This window comes from Pteronotus mesoamericanus, unplaced genomic scaffold (genome assembly GCF_021234165.1).
Source record: "Pteronotus mesoamericanus isolate MK-2021 breed Mesoamerican mustached bat unplaced genomic scaffold, CSHL_Meso_final contig_177, whole genome shotgun sequence".
Taxonomy (NCBI): Eukaryota; Metazoa; Chordata; class Mammalia; order Chiroptera; family Mormoopidae; genus Pteronotus; species Pteronotus mesoamericanus.
The window spans coordinates 4,280,401-4,303,297 of record NW_026555073.1 but is presented as its reverse complement, the minus strand read 5'-3'; the positions used below and the strand labels follow the sequence as shown (position 1 = coordinate 4,303,297).

At 36.0% G+C, this 22,897-nt stretch overlaps 1 protein-coding gene across 3 annotated transcripts in view; it reads right to left on the bottom strand.

Moving 5' to 3' along the window:
• RPS6KA6 (ribosomal protein S6 kinase A6) overlaps window positions 1-22,897 on the bottom strand; it is a 111,549-nt gene that overhangs the window by 70,439 nt on the left and 18,213 nt on the right. For all 3 annotated transcript variants that reach the window (XM_054566598.1, XM_054566596.1, XM_054566597.1), the window contains 2 exons: window positions 12,988-13,047; window positions 233-349 (listed from right to left, as the gene is read on the bottom strand). In XM_054566598.1, coding sequence (XP_054422573.1) covers window positions 233-349; window positions 12,988-13,047 — 177 coding nt within the window. The remainder of the gene's footprint in view (window positions 1-232; window positions 350-12,987; window positions 13,048-22,897) is intronic.

The window sequence follows — 22,897 nt, the reverse complement described above, 5'->3', positions numbered from 1 at the left end:
AGAGAAATACATGAGCCCAGGGGATTGGAAAACTTTGGTTGTTTTATAAAGAAGTATAAATAAATGGGACCAAAAATACAACAGAAATAAAATGAGTAAAATTAGGAAGTTATCTTTGTGTGCATCCTTGGATAAGTATAGAAATGGCACAATTAACAGATTTCTATCTATGTGTGGACTTTTTTGCTAAGTGTTTAGAATAGAAACAGATGTGGAAAAGAGCATTCATTACCTTTCCAAAAGATCCTTGACCAAGAACCTTGAGCAACTCAAACTGTGCTGGGTCTGCTTTCTCATATCCTTCCTTAACATGATGAGTAATGGGAATTTCTTTAACAACTCCTTCATCCTGTAGAAATGAAATCCAAAGAATGCTCATATCCAGTTGCAGCATCTTATGATAAGCTTAGAGTCAGAAAACATACCAGAAATAACTTAATATCCAACTCCTTCAATCTAGCACAGAGTTTTATGGGCTGCTGGCACCCCCATTTCCCTGTTTCCTAACATACATACACTACCACGATCATCCCTATTATATAATTTCATGTAAATAAAAGCATATAAAATCCATGCTTCAGCGTTTCTTTCCAACTAGTTATAAGGAAAACATAAACAACAAAGAGTCTTAAGATCCTCACTGGAGTGTAACTTAAGAGGTGGATGCAGAGAAAGTCAAGACATAAATAAAACTTTGTAAACTGCAGAGCATGGCAAATAAATGTGAACCTCAGGGTTTCTTTTAAATAGGATTCTTTATACCCTTTTAAGTGATATATAAGTATTTAAATGTCCAACTAGCCACGTCATTGAAAAATAAAAAACTGGTATAGACACACAATCTGCAAAGCCCAAACAATCCTATTTTTATTAAAACATCATATGTAAGTTATATGCCAGATTTCCTAACACTTGGTTGAGCCAGAAAGAAAACCACGCAGGGAATGTTTCTTCTCTGGGATGTTGAGCCCTCTACTCCTCTGTGAAGACCACACTCAAGCAAGGAGCTATGTTTGTCCTTGGAGAAGCACAGTAGCTAGGATAAAAAACAAACAAACTTCACCTGTATTGCATATCACAAAATAAGAGCTGGGATATATTACCCAACCTTCTCACTGAATAGAGGAGAAAACTGATATCTAGAGTTTAAGCACACATGACTAGTTTATCACAATGCCTAGAAGTCTTGATAGCTTTCCATTATGTAGGGTGTTGCAAAAGTGGGTTTACACTCCTTCATATGAAATATAATACAATAATTAATAAATAATAATACAAGAATAAACTCTGTGGTTCATGTACTCAAAACTGAAAACCGGCTTTTGTCACACCCTGGGCCACATTACTGTGAGCTGAATGGCAAGAATGTTATCAATAAATGTACCCTTTAGTTAATGGACTAACCAATGGTGACTCTGGCCAAAGTGAGCAAGAGCAGAGTCCCAAGCAAACTGGGCTTCATGATACCTAAATAACTTCCGTGTTACACAGGTTATCAGACATTCACTCTCTCAAGAGGGGCATCTAGGCAGAGAAATGGTAACTTTAGGTATTAGGAACTGCTGATCAGTCAGATATGAAGAATCAACTCTGAAACAATAACTGTGGATGTTTGATACATCCATATAGCATTTCACTGAACCCATTTAAGTAGCTATGAGCCTGATTTTCACCTTTTTTAAAGTCAAAGACTTTTTGATTTCATCTTTTATTTCTTCTTTTTAGTAATGTGTTGTTTAATCACCATGTGTCTTTGCAGTTTTTTACGTTTCTTTGCAGTTGATTTCTAATTACAAAACATTACATTCAGAAAATATGCTTGGTACAGTTTCAAACTTATTGTTCACACTATTACATGTCCCCCATTTTCTCAAACTTCGACGTACTCCACAGTCCCTGCTTCCCCTCCGGCCTCTATCACATTGTTGTCTGTGTCCATGGTCTATGTACCTGTAACCATGTTCTATGGTTAGTCCCTTCCAGTCCCCCAACACCTAACCTGTCTGAGTTTATTTTGTTCATTGGATCCCACACATAAGTGAGATCATATGTATTTGTCTTATTTCGTTTAGCATAATGATCTCCAGGTCCATCCACGCCATCACAAAGGGTAAGAGTTCCTTCTTTTTTACAACTGCATACTATTCCATTGTATAACTGTACCATGAATTTTTCACCTACTCATCTACTGATGGGCACGTCAGATGTTTCCAGATTTTGGCTATTACAAATAATGCTGCTATGAACATAGTGATGTAGATACACTTTCTGATTGGTGGTGTGCGATTTTTAGGATATATTCCCAGAAGGGATCACTGCGTCAAATAGCAATTCCATTTTAGTTTTTTAAAATTTATTATTCTTCAGTTACAGTTGTCCTGCCTTTTTCTCCCTTGCTCACCCCAACCCCATCCCCCCGACTCCCACAGGCAGTCCCCCCATTGTCTGTGCCCATGAGCCCTCTGTTCGTGTTCCATTGCTTGCCCCTTCCTTTTCTTTCCCCCATTATTCCCCTCCACCCTCCCCTCTGGATACTGTCAATTTGTTCTTTATTTCCAAGTCAATGGCTATATTTTGCTCATTTGTTTGTTTTGTTGATTTGGCTCCACCTAGAAGTGAGATCATATGGTATTCGTCTTTCATCGCCTAGCTTATTTCATTTAGCATAATGCTCTCCAGTTCCATCCATGCTGTTGCGAAAGGGTAGTTCTTTCCTTCTGCTGTGTAGTATTCCATTGTGTGAATGTACCACCGTTTTTTGATCCACTCATTTACTGATGGGCACTTAGGCTGTTACCAGCACTTGGCTATTGTAAATCATGCTGCTATGAACATTGGGGTGCATGCGTTCTTTTGGATTCTTGGGGTAGAGTCCCAGCAGCGGGATCACAGGAACAAAGGGCAGTTCCATTTTTAGTCTGATGAGGCAATTCCATTCTGTTCTCCACAGTGACTGCGCCAGTCTGCATTTCCACCCACAGTGCACTAGGGTTCCTTTTCTCCACAACCTCGCCAGCACTTGTTGGTTGTTGATTTATTGATGATGGCCATTCTGACAGGTGTGAGATGATACCTAATTGTAGTTTTAATTTTTATCTCTCTGATGGCTAGTGACATTGAATATTTTTTAATGCCCTTCTTAAATTTGTTGAGACACTTTTGTGACCCAACATAGGATCTATCCTTGGGAATGTTCCATGTGCACTGGAGAAGAACATATAATCTGATGTTCTGGGATGAAAGGCTGTATAAGTGTCAATTATATCCATTTGGTCTAATGTGTCATTAAAGGTTGATATTTCTTTATTGCTTTTATATTTGAATGATTTATCTATAGCTATTAATGGAGTACTTAGGCCCCCTAAAATGACTGGGTTTTAGTCAGTTTCTCCCTTTGGTTCTGTTTGTAGTTGCTTCATATATTTCAGTGCTCCCTGACTGGATGCATATATATTAAGAAGTGTCATGTCTTCTTAATGTAGTGTCCCCTTTATTACTATAAAATTTGGTCTCTTGTTACCTTTGTTATCTTGAAATTTATTTTGTCAGATATAAGTATGGCTACACCTATATTTCTGTGGATGCCATTTGCTTGTAGAACCATTTTCCACCCTTTTACTTTGAGCCTATATTTGTCTTTTCAGCTCAGATGTGTCTCCTGACGGCAGCATATGGCTGGGTTTTGTTTTTTGATCCAGTCTGCTACTCTGTGCCTTTTTATTGGTCAATTCACTCTATTTGCATTTAGGGTAATTATTGATGCATGAGGATTTCCTATAGCCATTGTATCTTATGTTTTCTGGTAGCTCTGTGCCTCCACTGGTTCTTTGCATTGTGTTTCTGTGTTGATTTTGTTTGGTAGTATTCCATACTTTCCCCGTTTCCTCTTTTTTTAACTTATATGTCTCACTTTTGGGGGGTGTGTGTGTGTGTGTGTGGTTACAATTAGGTTTATGAAAAAGAGTTTCATATATATAGCCATCCTTTTACTTTTAAATGCACCTAATCTCCATCCTCCTTTGAAAATTCAGACCTTTTCCCCTGTCCCTTTTACAGTTTTGTTGTCACATATCATTCCTTTTTACACTATGGAGTTTTGTTTTGTGATCTTACTCATATTTTTTGTGACCTTTTGGTCTTTGTTTCAGGTAGAATAACCCCCTTGAGTATTTCCTGCAGGATGTCTTTCGTGAGTCATGCCCTCAGCTTCTGTATGTCTAGAAAAGTCTTTATTTCTCCCTCATGACCAAAGAATAACTTTGCTGGATATATTATTTTGGCTTGTAATTTCTCTCTCAGTAGTTTGAATATTTGGTTCCACCCTCTTCTGGCTTACAGGGCTTTTGCTGAGAAGTCTGAGGCTAATCTAATGGCCTTTCCTTTATAGGTTACTTTCTTCTTTATAGAGACAAATGAGAATAACAATACACATATCAAAAGTTTAGGGATGCAGCAAAAGCAGTAATAACAAGAAAGTTTATATCACTACAGGCATATCTCCAGAAACAAGAGAAATCTCAAGCAGACAAACTAACATTACATCTGAACGAACTAGAAAAGAAACCCAAAGTCAGTGGAAGAAAGGAAATAATAAAAATTGGAGCAGAATTAAATGAAATGGAGAACAAAAAGGCTATACAAAAATTAATACAATAGAGAGCATGTTCTTTGGAAAGATTAATATAATTGACAAACCCCTGGCTAGACTCACTTAAAAAAAAAAGAGAAAAGACTCATAAATAATCAGAAATGAAAGAGAAGTTACCACAGACATCACAGATATACAAAGAATCAAGCTAGAGTACTATGAAAGACTATATGTCATCAAATTCAATAGCCTAAAAGAAATAGATTAAGTTCCTAGAATTATATAACTTTCCTAGAGTGAATCATGAAAAATTGGAAAATCAAAATAGACTGATCAACAGTGCAGAAACTGGAACAACCATCATAAACCTCCCAAAAAGTTGAAGTCCAGGACCAGATGGCTTCACTAGTGAATTTTTAAAAACATTCAAAGATTTGACACCTATCTTTCTCAAACTCTTCCAATAAATTGAAGAACAGGCAATACTTCCTAACACATTTAATGAGGTCAACATAACCCTGATACCAGAACCTGGAAAGGATAACACACACAAAAAATGAAAATGACAGACGCAAAAATTCTAAACAAAATACTAGCAAATCGCATACAAAACTACACTAAAAAATTAATACATCATGATCAAGTGAGGTGCATTCCAGGGGCTCAAGTACTGTTCAACATATGCAGTTAGATCAGTGTTAATATACCACTTTAATATAATAAATGAGAAAAACAATACGGTATCATTAGATGCAGTGAAAGTATTTGATGTGATACATTTATTTATGATTGAAACACTCAATAAAATTGGTATAGAAGAAAAGTACCTCAACATAATAAAGACCATACATGAAAAACACTCAGACAGTATCCTACTCAATGGTATATAACTGAAAGTTTTTCCTCTAAGATCAGGAACAAGATAAGGATGCTCACACTTACCACTGTTCAACATAGTGCTGGGAGTCCTCGCCAGAGCCAATCAGGCAAGATAAAATAAAAGGCATCCACATTAAAAATTCAGAAGTAAAAGTGTCACTTTTGGCAGACTACATGATTCTGCATGTAGAAAATCCTAAAGAATCCACCCTAGAAACTATTAGAAACAATTCACAAATACAGTATAGTTGCAGGACACAAAATCAATATATAAAAATTTACTGCATTATTAGATACTAGAAAAGAAATGTCAGAATAAGAAATGAAAAAGTACTTCCTTCTTCAATTGAATAAAAAGAATAAAATACCTAGAAATAAAGTTAACAAAGGATGTGAAGGACCTACATAGTGAAAATGACAAAGCATTATTATGAGATTGAAAAAAAAACACAATGAAATGGAAAGATATTTTGTGTTCCTGAATTGGAAGAGTCAACATGGTTAAAATATCCATATTACCCAGAGCAATATACAGATTTAATGCAATCCCCAACAAAATTCCAATGACATTTATTAAAGAAATAGAACAAAAATCATCAGGTTTGAATGGAACTACAAAAGACCCCAAATTGCAAAAGCAATCCTGAGAAAAAAGAATGAGGCTGGAGGTATCACACTCCCAGACTTCAAATTATCCTATAAAGCAACAAAAATCAAAACAGCATGTTATTGGCAGAAACAAAGACACACAGACCAATAGAACAGTATTGAGAACTCAGAATAAACCCACATGCATGTGAACAAATGATTTTTCAACAGAGTCAAAAATACACAATGGAGGAAAAGAGGAAAGCCTCTTCAATAAATGATGCTGAGAAAATCAGAAAGCCACAAGCAAAAGACTGAAACTAGATTACAGTTTGTCCCCATATACAAAAATTAACTTAAAATGGATCAAGGTCCTAAATATAAGATCTGAAGTAATAAATTACATAGAAGGAACCCTCATTTACTGCTGGTGGGAATGTAAACTAGTACAGTCACTATGGAAAGCAATATGGATATTCCTCAAAAAATTAGGAATAGAGTTACCATATAACCCAGCAACCCGTCTTCTGGGTCTCTACATGAAAATATTTGAAAACACTTAGTTGCAAAGATGTGTGCACCCCTATGTTCATTGCAGCACTATTCACAGAGGCCAAGACATGGAAAAAACCAAAGTGTCCTTCAATAGAGGATTGGATAAAGAAGATGTGGTACATGTATACAGTGGACTACTACTCAGCCATAAGAAAACATGAAATACTGCCACTTGAAACAGCATGTATGGATCTTGAGACGATTATACTAAGAAAATGAGTCAGAACATGTTAAGGACCATATGATTTCACTCATATGTGGTATATAAAACTGAAAGCAACAAATGAACAAACAAGAAAAACAAAAACTCATAGACACAGACAACAGTATGGCGGTTACCAGAGGAAAGGGGATTGTCAAGTAGTAAAGGGTAAAGGTGGTCAAATATATGGTGACAGAAGATGATTTGACTTTGCATGGTGAGCACACAATGCGATGTGAAGATCATGTATCCTAGAAATACACACTTGAGCCCTGGCTGGTGTGGCTCAGTGAATTGAGCACCAGCCTGCAAACTGGTTCGATTCCCAGGCAGGGTAGATGCCTGGGTGGCAGGCCAGGTCCCCAGTGGGGAGTGCATGAAATGCAACCACACATGGATGTTTTTCTCCCTGTCCTTCTCCCTCCCTTCCCCTCTCTAAAAATAAATACAATCTTAAAAGAGAAATATACACTTGAAGTCTATACAACGTTATTAACCAGTGTCACCCCAATAAATGTAACAAAAATTTTTTAAAAACTTTTTAAAATGAAAATATGTATGCTTTTTAGCTGACATTTTGGGATTATTTTAAAGTATGGCATATTTGTATAAACCTTTGCGATATAATATATGTGTACCAAAAGCAACATCAGACTGTATACTCATATTAATATTACAGTTAACCGAGTTTTTTTAAATCACATATTGTGAATGTAGTACTAGTTTTCAAAAAATGGAAAATAACAAAAACATACTGATTGGAAGTTTCCTCTAGCCAAAGAACATTGCTGGAAGAGTCAATAGACTTTATTCGTTTTGTTCCTGCCTCTGCCATGTGTAAGCTAAGCAGCCTTTGCAAAATCAGGAATTACTCTACTTCAGTGCTCTCACATGACAAACTGGTCTTTAAGGGCCCCTTGAAGTATGTGATTCTATATTGAGCACAATACAGTATTTTTATGTTTAAGAAGGCACTTCAGTTTCAGCTGTGTTGAAGATCATCATTATAAACCTGGGTCACCACTTTAAAAAAATGTTCAGAGTTTTGAAACAACCATACTCTATTTCAGTTAATTTCACTGAACCTAAGCAAGTCTTCCAAATAAAAATGTTTGTCCAATGCCTCTTCTCATTAAAATCTACAGAGCCCATACTTTAAATATGTTACATAAAATAACTCAAAGACAAATACCATATAATTTCACTTATATATGGAATCTAAAGAACAATATAAATGAACAAACAAAACAGAAACAGACTCATAGGAGCAGAAAACAGACTGATGGTTGCCAGAGGGGAGGGAGTTTGGGGAGCTGAGTGAAAAAGGTGAAGGGATTAAGAAGTACAGATGGGTAGTTACAAAGTAGTCACATGGACGTAAAGTATAGCATAGGGAATATAGTCAATAATGTAATAATTGTGTATGGCGTCAGATGGGTACTAGAAATATCAGGAGGAGCATGTTGTAAGTTATATAAATATCCAACCACTATGCTATAAACAAAATAATACTGAATGTAACTGTAACTGAAAAAAATTTTTAATTTAAATAATACATAAAATGGAATATACCTCTCAATTTTCAGTAGGATTATTCTAAAAGTTTCCAACATGAAAATACTACCAGATTAGAAAAATACTACTTGTCCCAGTAGAAGCCACCATAGTGTATTGTTACAATGTGTCCTAACAACTGATGAACCTCTGTTCTTGAACTTAATTCATTCTGGAAGTTTGTTTGCGAAACGATCTGCGTGAGATGGGAGATGTTCAAGAAACAAGGTTTGAGTGTATTATCTTGTCTTTCTCTCCAACTATACTGTGAGCTCCTGAATGCAGGGTATTAGCACATCCATCTCTGCATTCGTAGCATAGTACAATACTTGTTTGATCTTTTGAACAAAGACAGCCAAAGAGGTCCACCCAATTTCATAAAAAGGGAATGAAGAAAAACTTAGTGTAAACATAAGATACAGTTTAAAGGTAAAATTAATGAATAATAAACCTCAAAATTATTTGTAAATACCTTTTAAAAACAGAGGAAGATATATCTGGAATTTCTTTTTGAAATATATAAAGGGAACAGGAAAACAGGAGATTCATTCTATGTATTGGAATTGTGTCAATTTTGAGTAGAATTGACTTTGTGATGAATAAACTTAACAAACTAAGCATTTTTCCTTAGAGTGTGAGGAATATAAATATTTTCCATATTACTCATGTTCAATATTTATACTACACTGTGTGGTACTCAAATAAAGAGTATAATGACCCCAGAATCTATACTTTTTTTCTTTCAGAAGCCATACTTTTTAAAAAATGCTGATATTGACTGACTTACTGGCCAACTGCCTTTTTGAATAAAAACATACATTTTAGGCAAACAATTCCTGTTCATTACATTAGTAAAATTTAGCTAGTTGGCCTTCACATAGATAGTAGTTTACAATGCCCTAACTGCAAATAAGAATCACTCATAGAATAAATCTTCATTCAAAACCCATGCCTGGGGCCCACTTTTGGAGATTATAGTTCGGAAGAGCAAGGGTGGTGCTTGGGCATGTGTTGTTTCTTACAACCCCCCTCCCCCAGATGATGCCTCTGACACATGGTCAGGATTCAAAAACACTATTTAGTTTCTTCTACTAGATACACACATACATATACAAGTACAGTAATAAACAGAATATTCCCTGAGAATCCCAAATCAGCAATTCAAAAGAATGTATGCACTCTTATGTTCATAGCAGCGCAATTTACAATAGCCAAGTGCTTGAAACAGCCCACTTGTAAATGAGTGGATTAAAAAACTGTGGTCCATTTACGCGATGGAATACTATGCAGCAGAAAGAAAGAAGGAATTCTTAACTTTGGCGACAGCATGGATGGAACTGGAGAGCATTATGCTTAGTGAAATAAGCCAAGGGGTGAAAGACAAATACCATATGATCTCACCTATAAGAGGAATCTAATGAACAAATTAGAACCACAGGCATGGAGACATGGAACAACCTCAAAGTGACCAGAGGGGGAGGCATAATGGTGAGAGAAGGGGAAGGGACTAGACAAAGAACATGTATGAACAACCCATGGACATGGACAGTGGGGTGGGAATGGACTGTGGGAGAGGGGGACGAGGTGGGTGGAGGGAGGCAAAGGGAGAAAAACTGGGACAACGGTAATAGAATAACAATTTTAAACATGATTTTAAAAAAAGACAAGCACGAAACACACACTCCTGCCAGAATTACATTTGAATAAGCAACCACAACCAAAAAAATCCAATATATGAATACATGAGACAAAGGAATGATAAATTTATATGGTTAGTGTTTCTTATCACCTATATCATTTACTTTTTTAATAGTAAAATTATTTAATATACAGTTGCATTCATGAAATGGCATACTATACTGTCATCAAAAGAAATGAAACTGAACGATGGGTATAGCCAAGAGAGTCCTGCACTATAGTTTTTTTTGTAACTTTAAAATTTGTATTCATTTTTTATTCATGTTCAAGTACAGCTGTCACCATTCCCCGCCACGACACAAGTACCTGAACCATCACATAGTGGGACTACTTTAAAAAATGTTTTTGTCAATTCTAGTTTACAGTTAATATTATTTTGTGTTCATTTTAGGTGTACAAAAGAGTGGTTAGACAGTCTTATCTTTTACAAAGTGTTTCCCCCAATATTTCAAGTGTCTACCCGCACCATACATAATTATCACAATATTATTGGCTATTTTCCCTACGCTGTATTTTACATCTGCATGACTATATTTTAACTACCAATTCGAACTTCTTAACCCCTTCACCTTTTTACCCAGCCCCCAACCCTCTCCTTTGGCAACCATCAATATGATCTCTGTATCTATAAGTCCATTTCTCTTTTGTTTGTTCATTTATTTTGCTCTTTAGATTCCACTTATAAGGAAAATCATGTGGTATTTGTCTTTCCGTGAAGTACTTGTTTCACCTAGCATAATACCCTCTAGGTCCACCCATGCTGTCGTAAATGGTAAGATTTCATTCTTTTTTTATGACCGAGGGTTATTCCATTGTATATATGTAGCATAACTTTTATGGAAAACAGTATGGAGGTTCCTCAGAAAATTAAAAATGGAATTGCCTTATAACCCAGCAATTCCACTTCTGGATATCTACCTGAAGAAACCCAAAACACTAATTCAAAAGTACTTTATTTTAAGTGAAAACCATCATAGAGCAAAAGGACATTGTTTTAAGTCCAGCTAACTCAGGCTACAAACTAAATCAAATCCTTGGAATTGATTCAAGGACCCTTATTCTCTAAAACTTTGGACACCCCTTTTTAGCAACTGAAGGTGACTGCCTAATATAAATCATATTAGCATTTGACACTATTTAATAGTACTGTCTTGCTATTAAACTGTACTTTCAGAGTGATCTTTTATTGAAATTAGAAAGGTAAATATCTGAGAGTAACCCTATAATTATGTATATGTGTTTATGTTGGTTACACATGTACATGTACATACACATGCACATATGTAACTTTTTTTCCTTCCTCCTGTGGAATGGGACGTGGTATTTCCTTGTTGATTGATTAATACTGATACACACCCTTCCCAACTGCCTTTTGTATTTCCTTACACTCTCATCTTTTATAAACTGGCAACAGGAATATTACTATGCCTTTTAGTCCATATAATCTCTATATAAAGTTCTAGATGATTTTAATAGCTTACATTTAACTATACTCAATATTAATATGTAAGTTATTAAGTAATTTTAAAACCTAAAATTTTATTTTACCTCTCATCTCAGACATGAGATTACTGTTACATCACCACTATCTATGGAGACAGTTGATTTTTACATAGAACATTTCAAAGGAGAGTCTTGGACAAACCTAATTTAAATTCCTCTGCTGGTTCCTATCAGAGATAAATCCACTTATGAACCAGTTTTGTGTGGCAGGGGACATCAAAGCTGATTTTGTCCACAAATAAATAAGAAAAGGAATGTGCTTTCCTTATTTCCCACTTCTCTGAATCTGCACGATACATGGATCTGCACCTAACATGAGGCATATTGAGTCATAACTTTTGATTCTGCTACTTGTTAGTTTTACGACCGAGTGTAAGTGACCACCTCGCCAGCTCTCAGTAGTCTTATCTATACAATGAAGGTACTAAAAATACTGTATCTGAGGTTCCTAACAGGTTTAAAAAACTGTAATTCTATGAAAATATCTACAGAAATGAAAGTCATAAAATAACAACATAAACAGAGATGTCTACCTTATTAGGCCCTCCCTAAAATCTTAAGATCACCCTTCTGTAAAATGAGATCTTGCAAAATGAGAGACTAGTATACAGGCCTCACATAGAACAACTCAATAGTTAAGTATTGTTTAAAACTAGTTAGAAATTTCTAAAATAATTTAGATGTAATTCTTTTTGAAAGACAGCAAGTTGATTTTAAATGACCTCATGTTATTTCTGTAAATATTTCCCTGTTATATCTCCTTTCTACTGTAAAGCTGAATATAATCTTATTTAATTTTTTTCACTTTTCATTGCATTTCTTTTAAGTATAGTTGGTCTTAGTTTCAGGTGTACAATATCGTGACTCAACAGCTAAATATCATCCAATGCGATCACTTCACTGAATCTAATCATCTGTCAAAGTGCAAATTTATCACAATATTATTGATTATACTCTCCTTCACCTTTTTTACCCATCTCTCCACCCCCCTCTCTGGCAACCATCAGTTTGGTCTCTGTTTATATGAATCTGTTTTTGTTTTGTTTTTTTGTTCATTTGTTTTGGGTTTTTTTAGAGTCCATATATGAGTGACGGTTTAATTCAGAAAATTATGTATTTAAGTAATAAAGCTACTCATATACTGGCAAGTAAAAATTTCATTCATTACACTTAAAATGGGTGAATTTCATGGCAGAAAAATGATACCTGAGTAGAGTTGTTTTAAACATTCATGTAAAAGAGTTTCTGACAAGAAATCTGTCTTATATTTTGACCTTCTATTGTTTTATTAATAATTGAATTTGCCTTTTATTAATATACCTGAATACATTTCTTTAATTGACAGATTTTCTGCTTTCCCATTACTCTCTCCCTTTTTATTCTAAAAAATGCAGATTAATAAATTAGCAGGAGTACTTACTTGGCAAGAATCTGCCTCTCCCTCTTCCATTGGCTCATCAACCATTTTAAGACGATTTACCTGCAAAACATTGTTCAAAAACTGAAGTTCAAGAGTACTAGAACAGGAGTAATAACTAAGAAAAATATTACCCTAGGCATTTCCCTTCACAATCTAACAATATCCACACTTAACTGAAACACAAAAAGACAAAGGACTTACAGAAGGTACTTAGATAAGGCATTATTAATATAGATTCCAGGTTGTCATTGAGGATCATTGAATGTCAGAGCTTTATGTTTCATTCTATATTGTTTAGAGCTTTGCTATGATGAATGAACATACAACATGTGTCCTCTCATTAAGACTGTCCTCAACCAAGTATTTGTGAGGCGAGAGAAAAATGCCACAGGAAAAAAATCTATTGTGGGGATATATTCAAAGCAAGTTAGGATGGGAAGAGTTTTACATAATTATACTGTTGTGAATTCCTTTCCTTTCTTTAAGTTCTATTAAATTTTGAGTTACTCTATAGACGAATAAACTGTAGGGGAAAAATGTAAGTGGTTTTAGAAAAATATTTTAACATACAAAGCTCAGTAGGTAATAATACTTACTCTTCAAACAGTACTTCAGGAGGAGTAAGTGCAGAGGACTTAGAACAAGAGTCTGCAAGCTCTGGCCTGTGGGCCAAATGTGGCCTGCTCTCTGTTTTTGTAAATAAATTTTTACTTGAATGCAGATATCCATTTGTTTCCACATTATCTATGGCTGCTTTCTCACTGCAACAGCAGAGCTGAGCAGCTGACGGAGACCCGAGGCCTACAAAGCCTAAAATATTTACTATTTGGCTCTTTACAGGAAAAAGCCTATCAACCACTGATCTAAGATGTTTTAAAATTAGGCAACAGAAGAATGGTCTAAACAAATTAATTTCACCAAAGCCTATTTATGAGGCCACAGAAAAGTAAAAGATAAAAAAACTAAATTAAACAGAGCTTTTGGTGACAACCAAGATGGAATAAGCCTCTCTCCCCTCTGATTATAAACGAAAACCTTTAGACAAAATACAAAAATGAACTACCTGAGTACTCTGAAAATTAAAAAATAACAGGCAGCTCACAGAGGGAGATCAAAATTTGAAAAATAACCAGTACTGTAGGGAGTTTCCTGAGTTTATTTTCCACCTTTCTCTCCTGACTTTGACCTGGAGAGAGACTGATTCACGGCACTCTACAATGAACATAAAAAAAATTTCCAAGAGAAATTCCACTTTCTGAACAGAGGACCAGGAAAAGACACACTTTGAACAGGTGAACGTTAAGAATCCCAACCCCCCCCCACAACCTTTTTTTTCTTTTTTGACTCCCCGTTCTGCTCCAAAGTGAGCCCCAATCAAGGTAAGACCTCTATCTCTATAGTAAGAGGAACCAGAAAAAGAAGCCCGTATGATAAGAAAACTATGGAGGTAATCGCTGTTGTTGTTGTTTTTTTTTCATTCTCTCCTTCACGTTACTCCAAGGACAGCCCCAAAAGTGCAGAACTGTGTAACAGCGTGAAAGGCTAACGCCCTGAGAGAAATTCACGTTTCTGGTCAGATGAACATGATAAAGGGCCCATGGTAACTGGAGAATCCATAGGAGAAACCAGGGGAGGACAGAATGGGAGAAGGAGATCCCTTAATTCTGCCTTTGAAGAGACGGAAGTCCCGGTGTCAACTACACACTGTGGAATAGGACCACGGAAACCTAACGGAGCTTTGAAAAAACTGAACTGCAGTATCAAGCACTGCTCAGGCCTCAGACTAACTGTGGAATTAGCACATGCACTGAGCGGCACATACAGGGCGCCAACACAAATACTCTGAAAGCAAAATTAACATGGGGAGCATCATCCAGAGAGGGGGAGACAAACTTTAAAGTCTCACCCTAACCAGGTAGATTGCCTGTTGAAAAACAATAGTCAAACTCAAAAGACCTCAATTCCAGGATAACTCCGATACTGAAGTATCTAACAAGGATTTAAGCAAATAATATAAATATGCTCTTTTGGGGAAAAAAAAAAACACCCTCGAATAAAATGATAAAAAAATTTTTTTTAAAAGCCCTGAATCTCTGTCACCTAGAACATTGCCTAAAGGGAGTGTTAAGTAGTAAATGACTGATGATTTCTGAAGTTTCTAAGTTAAAATGATAAAAAAATTATCAGCAGAAAAATAGAACCCATAAAAAGAATCAAATGTAAATAATTACAGAACTAAAAGGAACAATGTATGACATTTAAGAAATACTGGATGGGCTCAATAAAAAAAAATGGAGATGGCAGAAGTACAGTCATACGTCAGTACCCATCAGCTTCAGAACTCATCAAACCCTGTACTCATTGCATTATGATGAGAAAAATATGTTTCAGCACTCAGTGCTTGCTAGGGACTCACAACATTTGGCTAGAACTTGTATCAATCACCATGTCATCCAGTAAGAGAAAATGCTTCATTGTTCAGTACTTATTGGTTTCGGCACTCGTCATGAGTTCCAGAATGAATTAACGAGTACCGAGGTACCACTGTAGTAGTAAACTTGAAGACAGATCAATCGAATTAACCAATATGAACAAGAAAGTGAAACAATTATCCAAAGCAAATGAACAGAGCCTCAGAAACATGTGGAACAACAAAAGATCTAAAATCAATGTCATTAACACCCCAGAAAGAAAAGGTTGGCACACAAGAAATACATAAATAATGGCAATTCCATGCATATAAAATGTTGAGAAGAAGAGACTCTCTGGAGACAGAAAATAAATTAGTGGTTCCTTATGTCTGGGGGATGGGTAGATGTGAGAGACAGCTAAAAAGTAAAAAGGTTATTTTTGATGTGATAAAAAAGGTTTTAAAACTGACCATGGTGTTGACTGTACATATGTGACTATATACTAAAACCAATTAGGCTGTCCATTTTCCATGAGCGAATTTGTATGTTTCTGTAAATTGTGTTCCAATAAAGCTGCTTTTAAAAAATGGTTGAGAATTTCCCAAATTTGCTAAAAGATATAAATTTACAGTTTTAAGAAGCTCAGTGAACACCAACAAGAACATAATTAAAGAAAGGCACCCCAATACATATCTTAATAAACTACTCTAAAAACAAGGAAAAATCTTGAAATCAATAAGAGAAAAACAACATACTATATAAATATCAAATTTAATAACTACAGATTTCTCGTGAGAAGTCATGAAGGTCAGAAAACAGTGGAAGAATATTTACCTGAAGTAAATATAAGTTTATGTTAACACAAAAAACTAAATATGAATATGTACAGAAGCTTTGTTAGTAATTATCAAAAACTGGAAACATTCCAGATGTCCAACTGTCACAGAGGGTCCCATTCAAGAGGAACCCCATAAGACCCACTCCAAGACACATCATCATTAAAATGACAAATCTCAAAGACAAACAGAGAATCCTAAAGGAAGCAAGGGAGAAAGAGGTAGTAACATATAAGGGAGCCCCGAAACGGCTAGCAGCTGACTCCTCAACAGAAACACCACCAGACAGAAGGGAGTGGCAAGAATATTCCAAGTAGCAAAAGCAAAGGCCTGCAACCAAGACTGCTCTACTCAGAGAGGCTCTCAATTAAAATGGAAGGCGGAATAAGGAGTTTCCCAGACAAAAGAAGGCTAAAAGAATACACCTCCACCAAACCAGTACTGCAAGCTATGCTAAAGGAACTGTTTTAAAAATGAAAGGAAACAGAGAAAGAGAAACACAGGTACAAAGGGAAACAATGAGTAAGTACCTATCAACAATAACCTTAAACATAAATGGATTACATGATCCAGTCAAAAGACATAGGGTAGCTGAATGGATAAGAAAACATGGCCCCCACATATGCTGCCTACAAGAGACCCACCTCTGAACAAAGGACATATCCAGGCTGAAAGTAAAGGGTTAGAAAAAATATTACAAGCAAATGGACAGGGAGAAAAATCCAGGGTAGCAAGACCTATATCAGACAAAATAGACTTAAAAACAAAGGCCATAAAAAGAGACCCAGAAGGACATTTCATAATACTCAAAGAAAGAATCCATCAAGAACACTTACACTTGTAAACCTATATGTACCCAACATAGGAGCACTCAAATATATAAGGAAAATCTTGGAGGACTTTGGAAAGATACAGACAGCAACATACTGATAGTAGGGGATTTTAACATCCCACTGTCAGTGATGAATAGATCTTCCAAACAAAAGGTCAACAAGGATACTGTGGAACTGAATGATGCATTAGATCAAATAGAGTTAACTGATACACATAGAACATTTCATCTAAAAGAAGCAAAATACACATTGTTTTCAAATGCACATGGAACATTTTCAAAGATAGACCCACATGATAGGACACAAAACAAGCCTCAACAAATTCAAGAAACTTGAAATCATAACAAGTATGCTCTCAGATCACAAGGGCTTGAATTAGAAACCAACCTGAAGGAAAGAAGTCAAAAACATTCAAACTCATGGAGACTGAATAGCATGCTATTAAACAATGACCGGGTCAATAATGAGTTCAAGGAAGATATCAAAAAGTTTCTAGAAACATATGAAAATGAACACACAACACTCCCAAACTACTGGGCACAGCGAAGGCAGTCCTGAGAGGGAAGCTGATAGCAATACAGGCCTAAATGTTTAGGAACATTTTTAGAAATGTTTCTAAAAAACATAGAAAGATTTCAAATATACAACCTAACCCTACATCTTCCAGAACTGGAGAAACAACACACAAAGCCCAGAATGAGTAGAAGGAAGGAAATAATCAAGATCAGAACAGAACTGAGTGATATAGAGACTAAAAGAACAATTCAAAGTATTAACAAATCCAGGAACCGGTCCTTTGAAAAGATAAACAAAATGGACAAGCCTTTAAGCAGACTCATCAAGGGAAAAAGGGAGGGGACCCAAATAAATAAATAATATCACAAATAAAAGACGAGAAATAAAAATTGATACCACAGAAATACAAAGGATTCTAAGAAATTACTATGAACAATTAAATGGCAAGAAATTTGAAAACTTGGGTGAAATGGACAGATTTCTAGAAAAATATAACCTTCCAACACTGAATGAAGAACAAGCAGAAAGGCTGAACAGACCAATAACAGCTGGGGAAATTGGAGCAGTAATCATAAAACTCCCGGCACACAAAAGCCCTGCACTGGACAGTTTCAGGGGAGAATTTTACAAAACATTTAAGGAAGAGCTAACCCCTGTCCTTCTCAGACTGTTCCAAAAAAATCCAAGAGGGAAGACTCCCAATCTCTTTTTATGAGGCCAGCATCATCCTAATCCTAAAACCAGATAAAGACACTACAAAGAAAAAAAACTACAGGCCAATATCACTGATGAACATAGATGCTAACAACCTCAACAAAATATTGGCAAACCACATCCAGCAACACTTTAAAAAAGATCATCATCCACCATGATCAAATGGGATTCATCTCAGGGATGCAAGGATGGTACAATTTCGCAAATCAATAAACGTAATACATCACAGAAACAGAAGGAAAGACAAAAATCACATCACCATATCAATAGATGCAGAAAGAGCATTTGATAAGGTACAGCACCCACTCATGGTAAAAACACTAAGCAAAGTGGGAAAAAAGGGGGCATATCTCAATGTAATAAAGGCCATATATGAAAAACTTACAGCCAACATCATACTTAATGGGCAACATCTAAAAGCTTTCCCACTAAGATTGGGAACACTTTCACCACTTCTCTTCAACATAGTATTGGAAGTCCTAGCCACAGCAGTCAGACATGAAAAAGAAATAAAAGGCATCCATACTGGAAAGGAGGAAGTAAAACTATCATTGTTTGCAGATCACATGGTAGTGAACATAAAAACCCTGTAGACTCCACCAAAAAACTCCTCAACCTAGTCAGTGAATTTGGCAAAACAGCAGGACACAAAGTCAATATTCAGAAATCAAAGGCATTTTTGTATACCAACAATGAAATGTCAGACACAGAAATAAGGAAAAAAAATCCCATTTGCTATAGCAACAAGAAAAATAAAGTACCTAGAAATAAATGTAACCAAGGAGGGAAAAGACCTATACTCAGAAAGCTATACAACACAGAAGAAAGAAATTAAGGAAGACACAAATAAATGGAAGCATATACTATGTTGATGGATTGGAAGAATTAACATTATCAAAATGTCCATACTACCTAAAGCAATCTATAGATTTAACAAAATCCCTATTAAAATACCAATGACATATTTCACAGATATAGAAAAAACATTTCAAAAATTTATATGGATCCATAAATGACCCCCAATAGCTTTAGTAAATTTGAGAAAGAAGAACAAAGTAGGGGGGATCACAATACCTGACATCAAACTATATTACAAGGCCACTGTAATCAAAACAGTCTCGTACTGGCATAAGGACAGACCCATAGATCAATGGAACAGAATAGAGAGCCCAGAAATAAACCCATGTCTCTATGGCCAATTAATATTTGACAAAGGATGCAGGAGCATAAAATAGAGTAAAAACAGCCTCTTCAAGAAATGGTGTTGGAAGAGCTAGACAGGTACATGCAAAAAATGAAACTCAACCACCAACTTACACCATACACCAAAATAAACTCAAGATGGATAAATGACTTAAATATAAGTTATGACACCATAAAAGTCCTAGTGGAGAACATAGGCAGGAAACTCTCGGATAATCCCATGCAGCAATATTTTCACTTATATGTCCCCTAGAGCAAGGTACATAAAGGAAAGAATAAACAAATGAGACTTCATCAAAATAAGCAGCTTCTGCATGACTAAAGAACACATCAGCAAAATGAAAAGGGAACCAACCACATGGGAATATACATTTGCCAATGATACCTCTGACAGGGGTTTGATCTCCAAAATATAAAGAACTCACATGACTCCACTCCAGGAAGACAAACGATCAAACTAAAAAATGGGCAAAGGATCTGAACAGACACTTCTCCAAGGAGGACAAACAGAGGGCTCAGAGACATAGGAAAGGATGCTCGGCATCACCAGCCATCAGAGAGATGCAGAATAAAACCACAATGAGATACCACTTCACACCGGTCAGAATGGCCATCATAAACAAATCAACAAATAACGAGTGCTGGCGAGGGTGTGGAGAAAAGGGAACCCTAGTGCACTGTTGATGGGAATGCAGACTGGTGCAGCCACTCTGGAAAACAGTTTGGAATTTCCTGAGAAAGCTAAAAATGGAACTGCTTTTTGACCCAGTAATTCCACTGCTGATATTATACTCAAAGAATCCTGAAACACCAATTCAAAAGAACCTATGCACCGCAATGTTCATAGCAGCATTATTTACAATAGCCAAGTGCTGGAAGCAACCTAAGTGCCCAACAGTAAATGAGTGAATCAAAGAACTGTGATACATTTACACAATGGAATGCTACGCAGCAGAAAGAAGGAAAGAGCTACTACCCTTCTTGACAGCATGGATGGAACTGGAGAGCATTATGCTACGTGAAATAAGCCAGGCAGTGAAAGACAAATACCATATGATCTCACTTATAAGTGGAACCTAATCAACAAAACAAAGAAGCAAGCAAAATATAACCAGCAACACTGAAATAAAGAACGAGCTGACAGTAACTAGAGGGGAGGGTAGAGAGAGATAACAGGGGAAAGAATGGGAGGGTCATCAAGGAACATGTATAAAGGACCCAAGGACAAAGCCAAAGGGGGGTAGGTTCGAGAGTGAGATGTAGGTGTTTGTGGGGCAGGGGAAAGTGGTGGGAGGAAAATGGAGACAACTGTACTTGCACAGCAATTAAAAAAATGAAAAAAATAGAATTTTTCTCAATTGTAAAATGCAAATAAGTAAGATCTACTAAAAAAAGTAGAAAAACAGAAAACCATTTATCAATAAAAAGGAAAGAGCTATTGATACTTGTAACAAAATGGATAAATCTTAAATGCATTTTGCTAACTGAAGAAATTTAGACCCAAAAGAATATGTATGACAGCAAGTATTTGACCTTCTGAAAAATTCAAACCTATGGTGAAAGAATTCTTATCATTGGTTTCCAGAGGAAGAGGGTAAAAGAAGGGGTATATTATGCAACAATGAAAAGGAATGATCTATTGATACATTCCATAACATGGATAAATCTCAAATACATTATTGGATTTAAATGAAAAATACAGCTCCAAAAGATTACATAGTCTATGATTCCATTTAGATGACATTCTGTAAAAGGTAAAACTATAAGGTATGGAGAAGAGATTGTCAGTTGCCAGAGGTCAGGCCAAGGGGTAGGGGTGCACTACCGAGATGCAATAATGGGACTTTGGGGGGGGGGATTAGCTTATTCTGTATCTTGATTGTCATGGTGATTACCCAACTCTATGCCTTTGTCTAACCTCAGAACCATACAAGAGTGAATTTCACTATACGTAAATCTTAAATGTATCAAGAAGTAAATTACCAAGCATTGTTTATTTGATTAGCACCTTTCTTCTAAAAAACTGAATGAGGAATAAATAAAGTCACCAATAATGTTTCTTTTGCCAATAGATCCATCAGTGCTTATCTTACTTGATCTTGCTGCAGCATGCTGCGGTTGACTACTCTCTTATTTGAGTCTTTGTCTTCTATGATAACACTTTCATTTTCTTTTACTCCGATTTATTTGCTCTTTTTCAATATCCTTGAAACATTTTAGATCCTCAGAAAATGGACTTTGGACTCTTTCTCATCTCACCCCAGACAGCTAATTCTTTTTTCAGACAGCTAATTTACTGACAAGACTCACATTTACTGAGACTACTCTTCTCAGCTCTTGATCCATCTATCCATAGGCCTATTTGACATTCTCACTTGCTTATCTCATATGCCTCTCAAAAATAACCAATACAAAAAGGAATTAGTGACCCTCTAAATCTGCTTTCCCCCAGGGTTACCAATTTCAATACATGGCACTATCATCTCATCTCAAAAGCATAGATAGACTATGGGGGATGAAAAAATGGTGACGGATTTATCATTAACATATAGGAAAAGGCACATTCAACAAAGCGGTCCACAATACAATTTTAACATAGAATTCTGATCATTGAAATTTGACTACAAAATGACTCTCAGGATGACGCATATAAAAAGGTAATACTGCTTTCCTCTGTTACCTTAGTTATTGGTTACTTCCTATTAATACCATCTTATGACTAATTTATCATAAAACTGTGGGTCCAAAGGAACTAGAAATAAATCAAATCTAAATAAGCCAAAAAGATCACTGTATCCTGAAAATCATTTCAGTCTACGGGACTAGACTTTCAAAACAGACACTCAAGCCTTGGTTGGCGTGGTTCAGTGGACTGAGTGCCAGCCTGTGAACCAAAGGGTCGCTGGTTTGATTCCCAGTCAGGGCACAGGTCTGGGTTGCATGCCAGGTCCCCAGTAGGGGGTGTGCGAGGAGCAACCACACATGGAGGTTTCTCTCCCTCTCTTTCTCCGTCCCTTCCCCCTCTTTATAAATAAATAAATAAAATCTAAAAACAGAACCAGACACTCTATTACTCCCGCCTCATCCATATTAAGCAAGGTACCAGGTGTCACTCTAAGACTGTTAATTGTATAGAGGACCTCAGCGTCCACTGATATTTACTAAATTATGTCATTTTCACCTGTATGAAAACAAAAATATTTTCAGAATTATACAGGGCATTAAACATTTATTTCAAAAATAACATTTGTAATTTGAAAAGGCAAGCAGACATCTGTTCCTCCCAATTAAGTGCCAAATAAGGAAGAAACAATTTCCTACAGAAGACTCTGGAAAGCTTTTCGACAATTATAAAGGTAATAATAATTAACTCAGGTACTCCAAAACCCAAATAAAC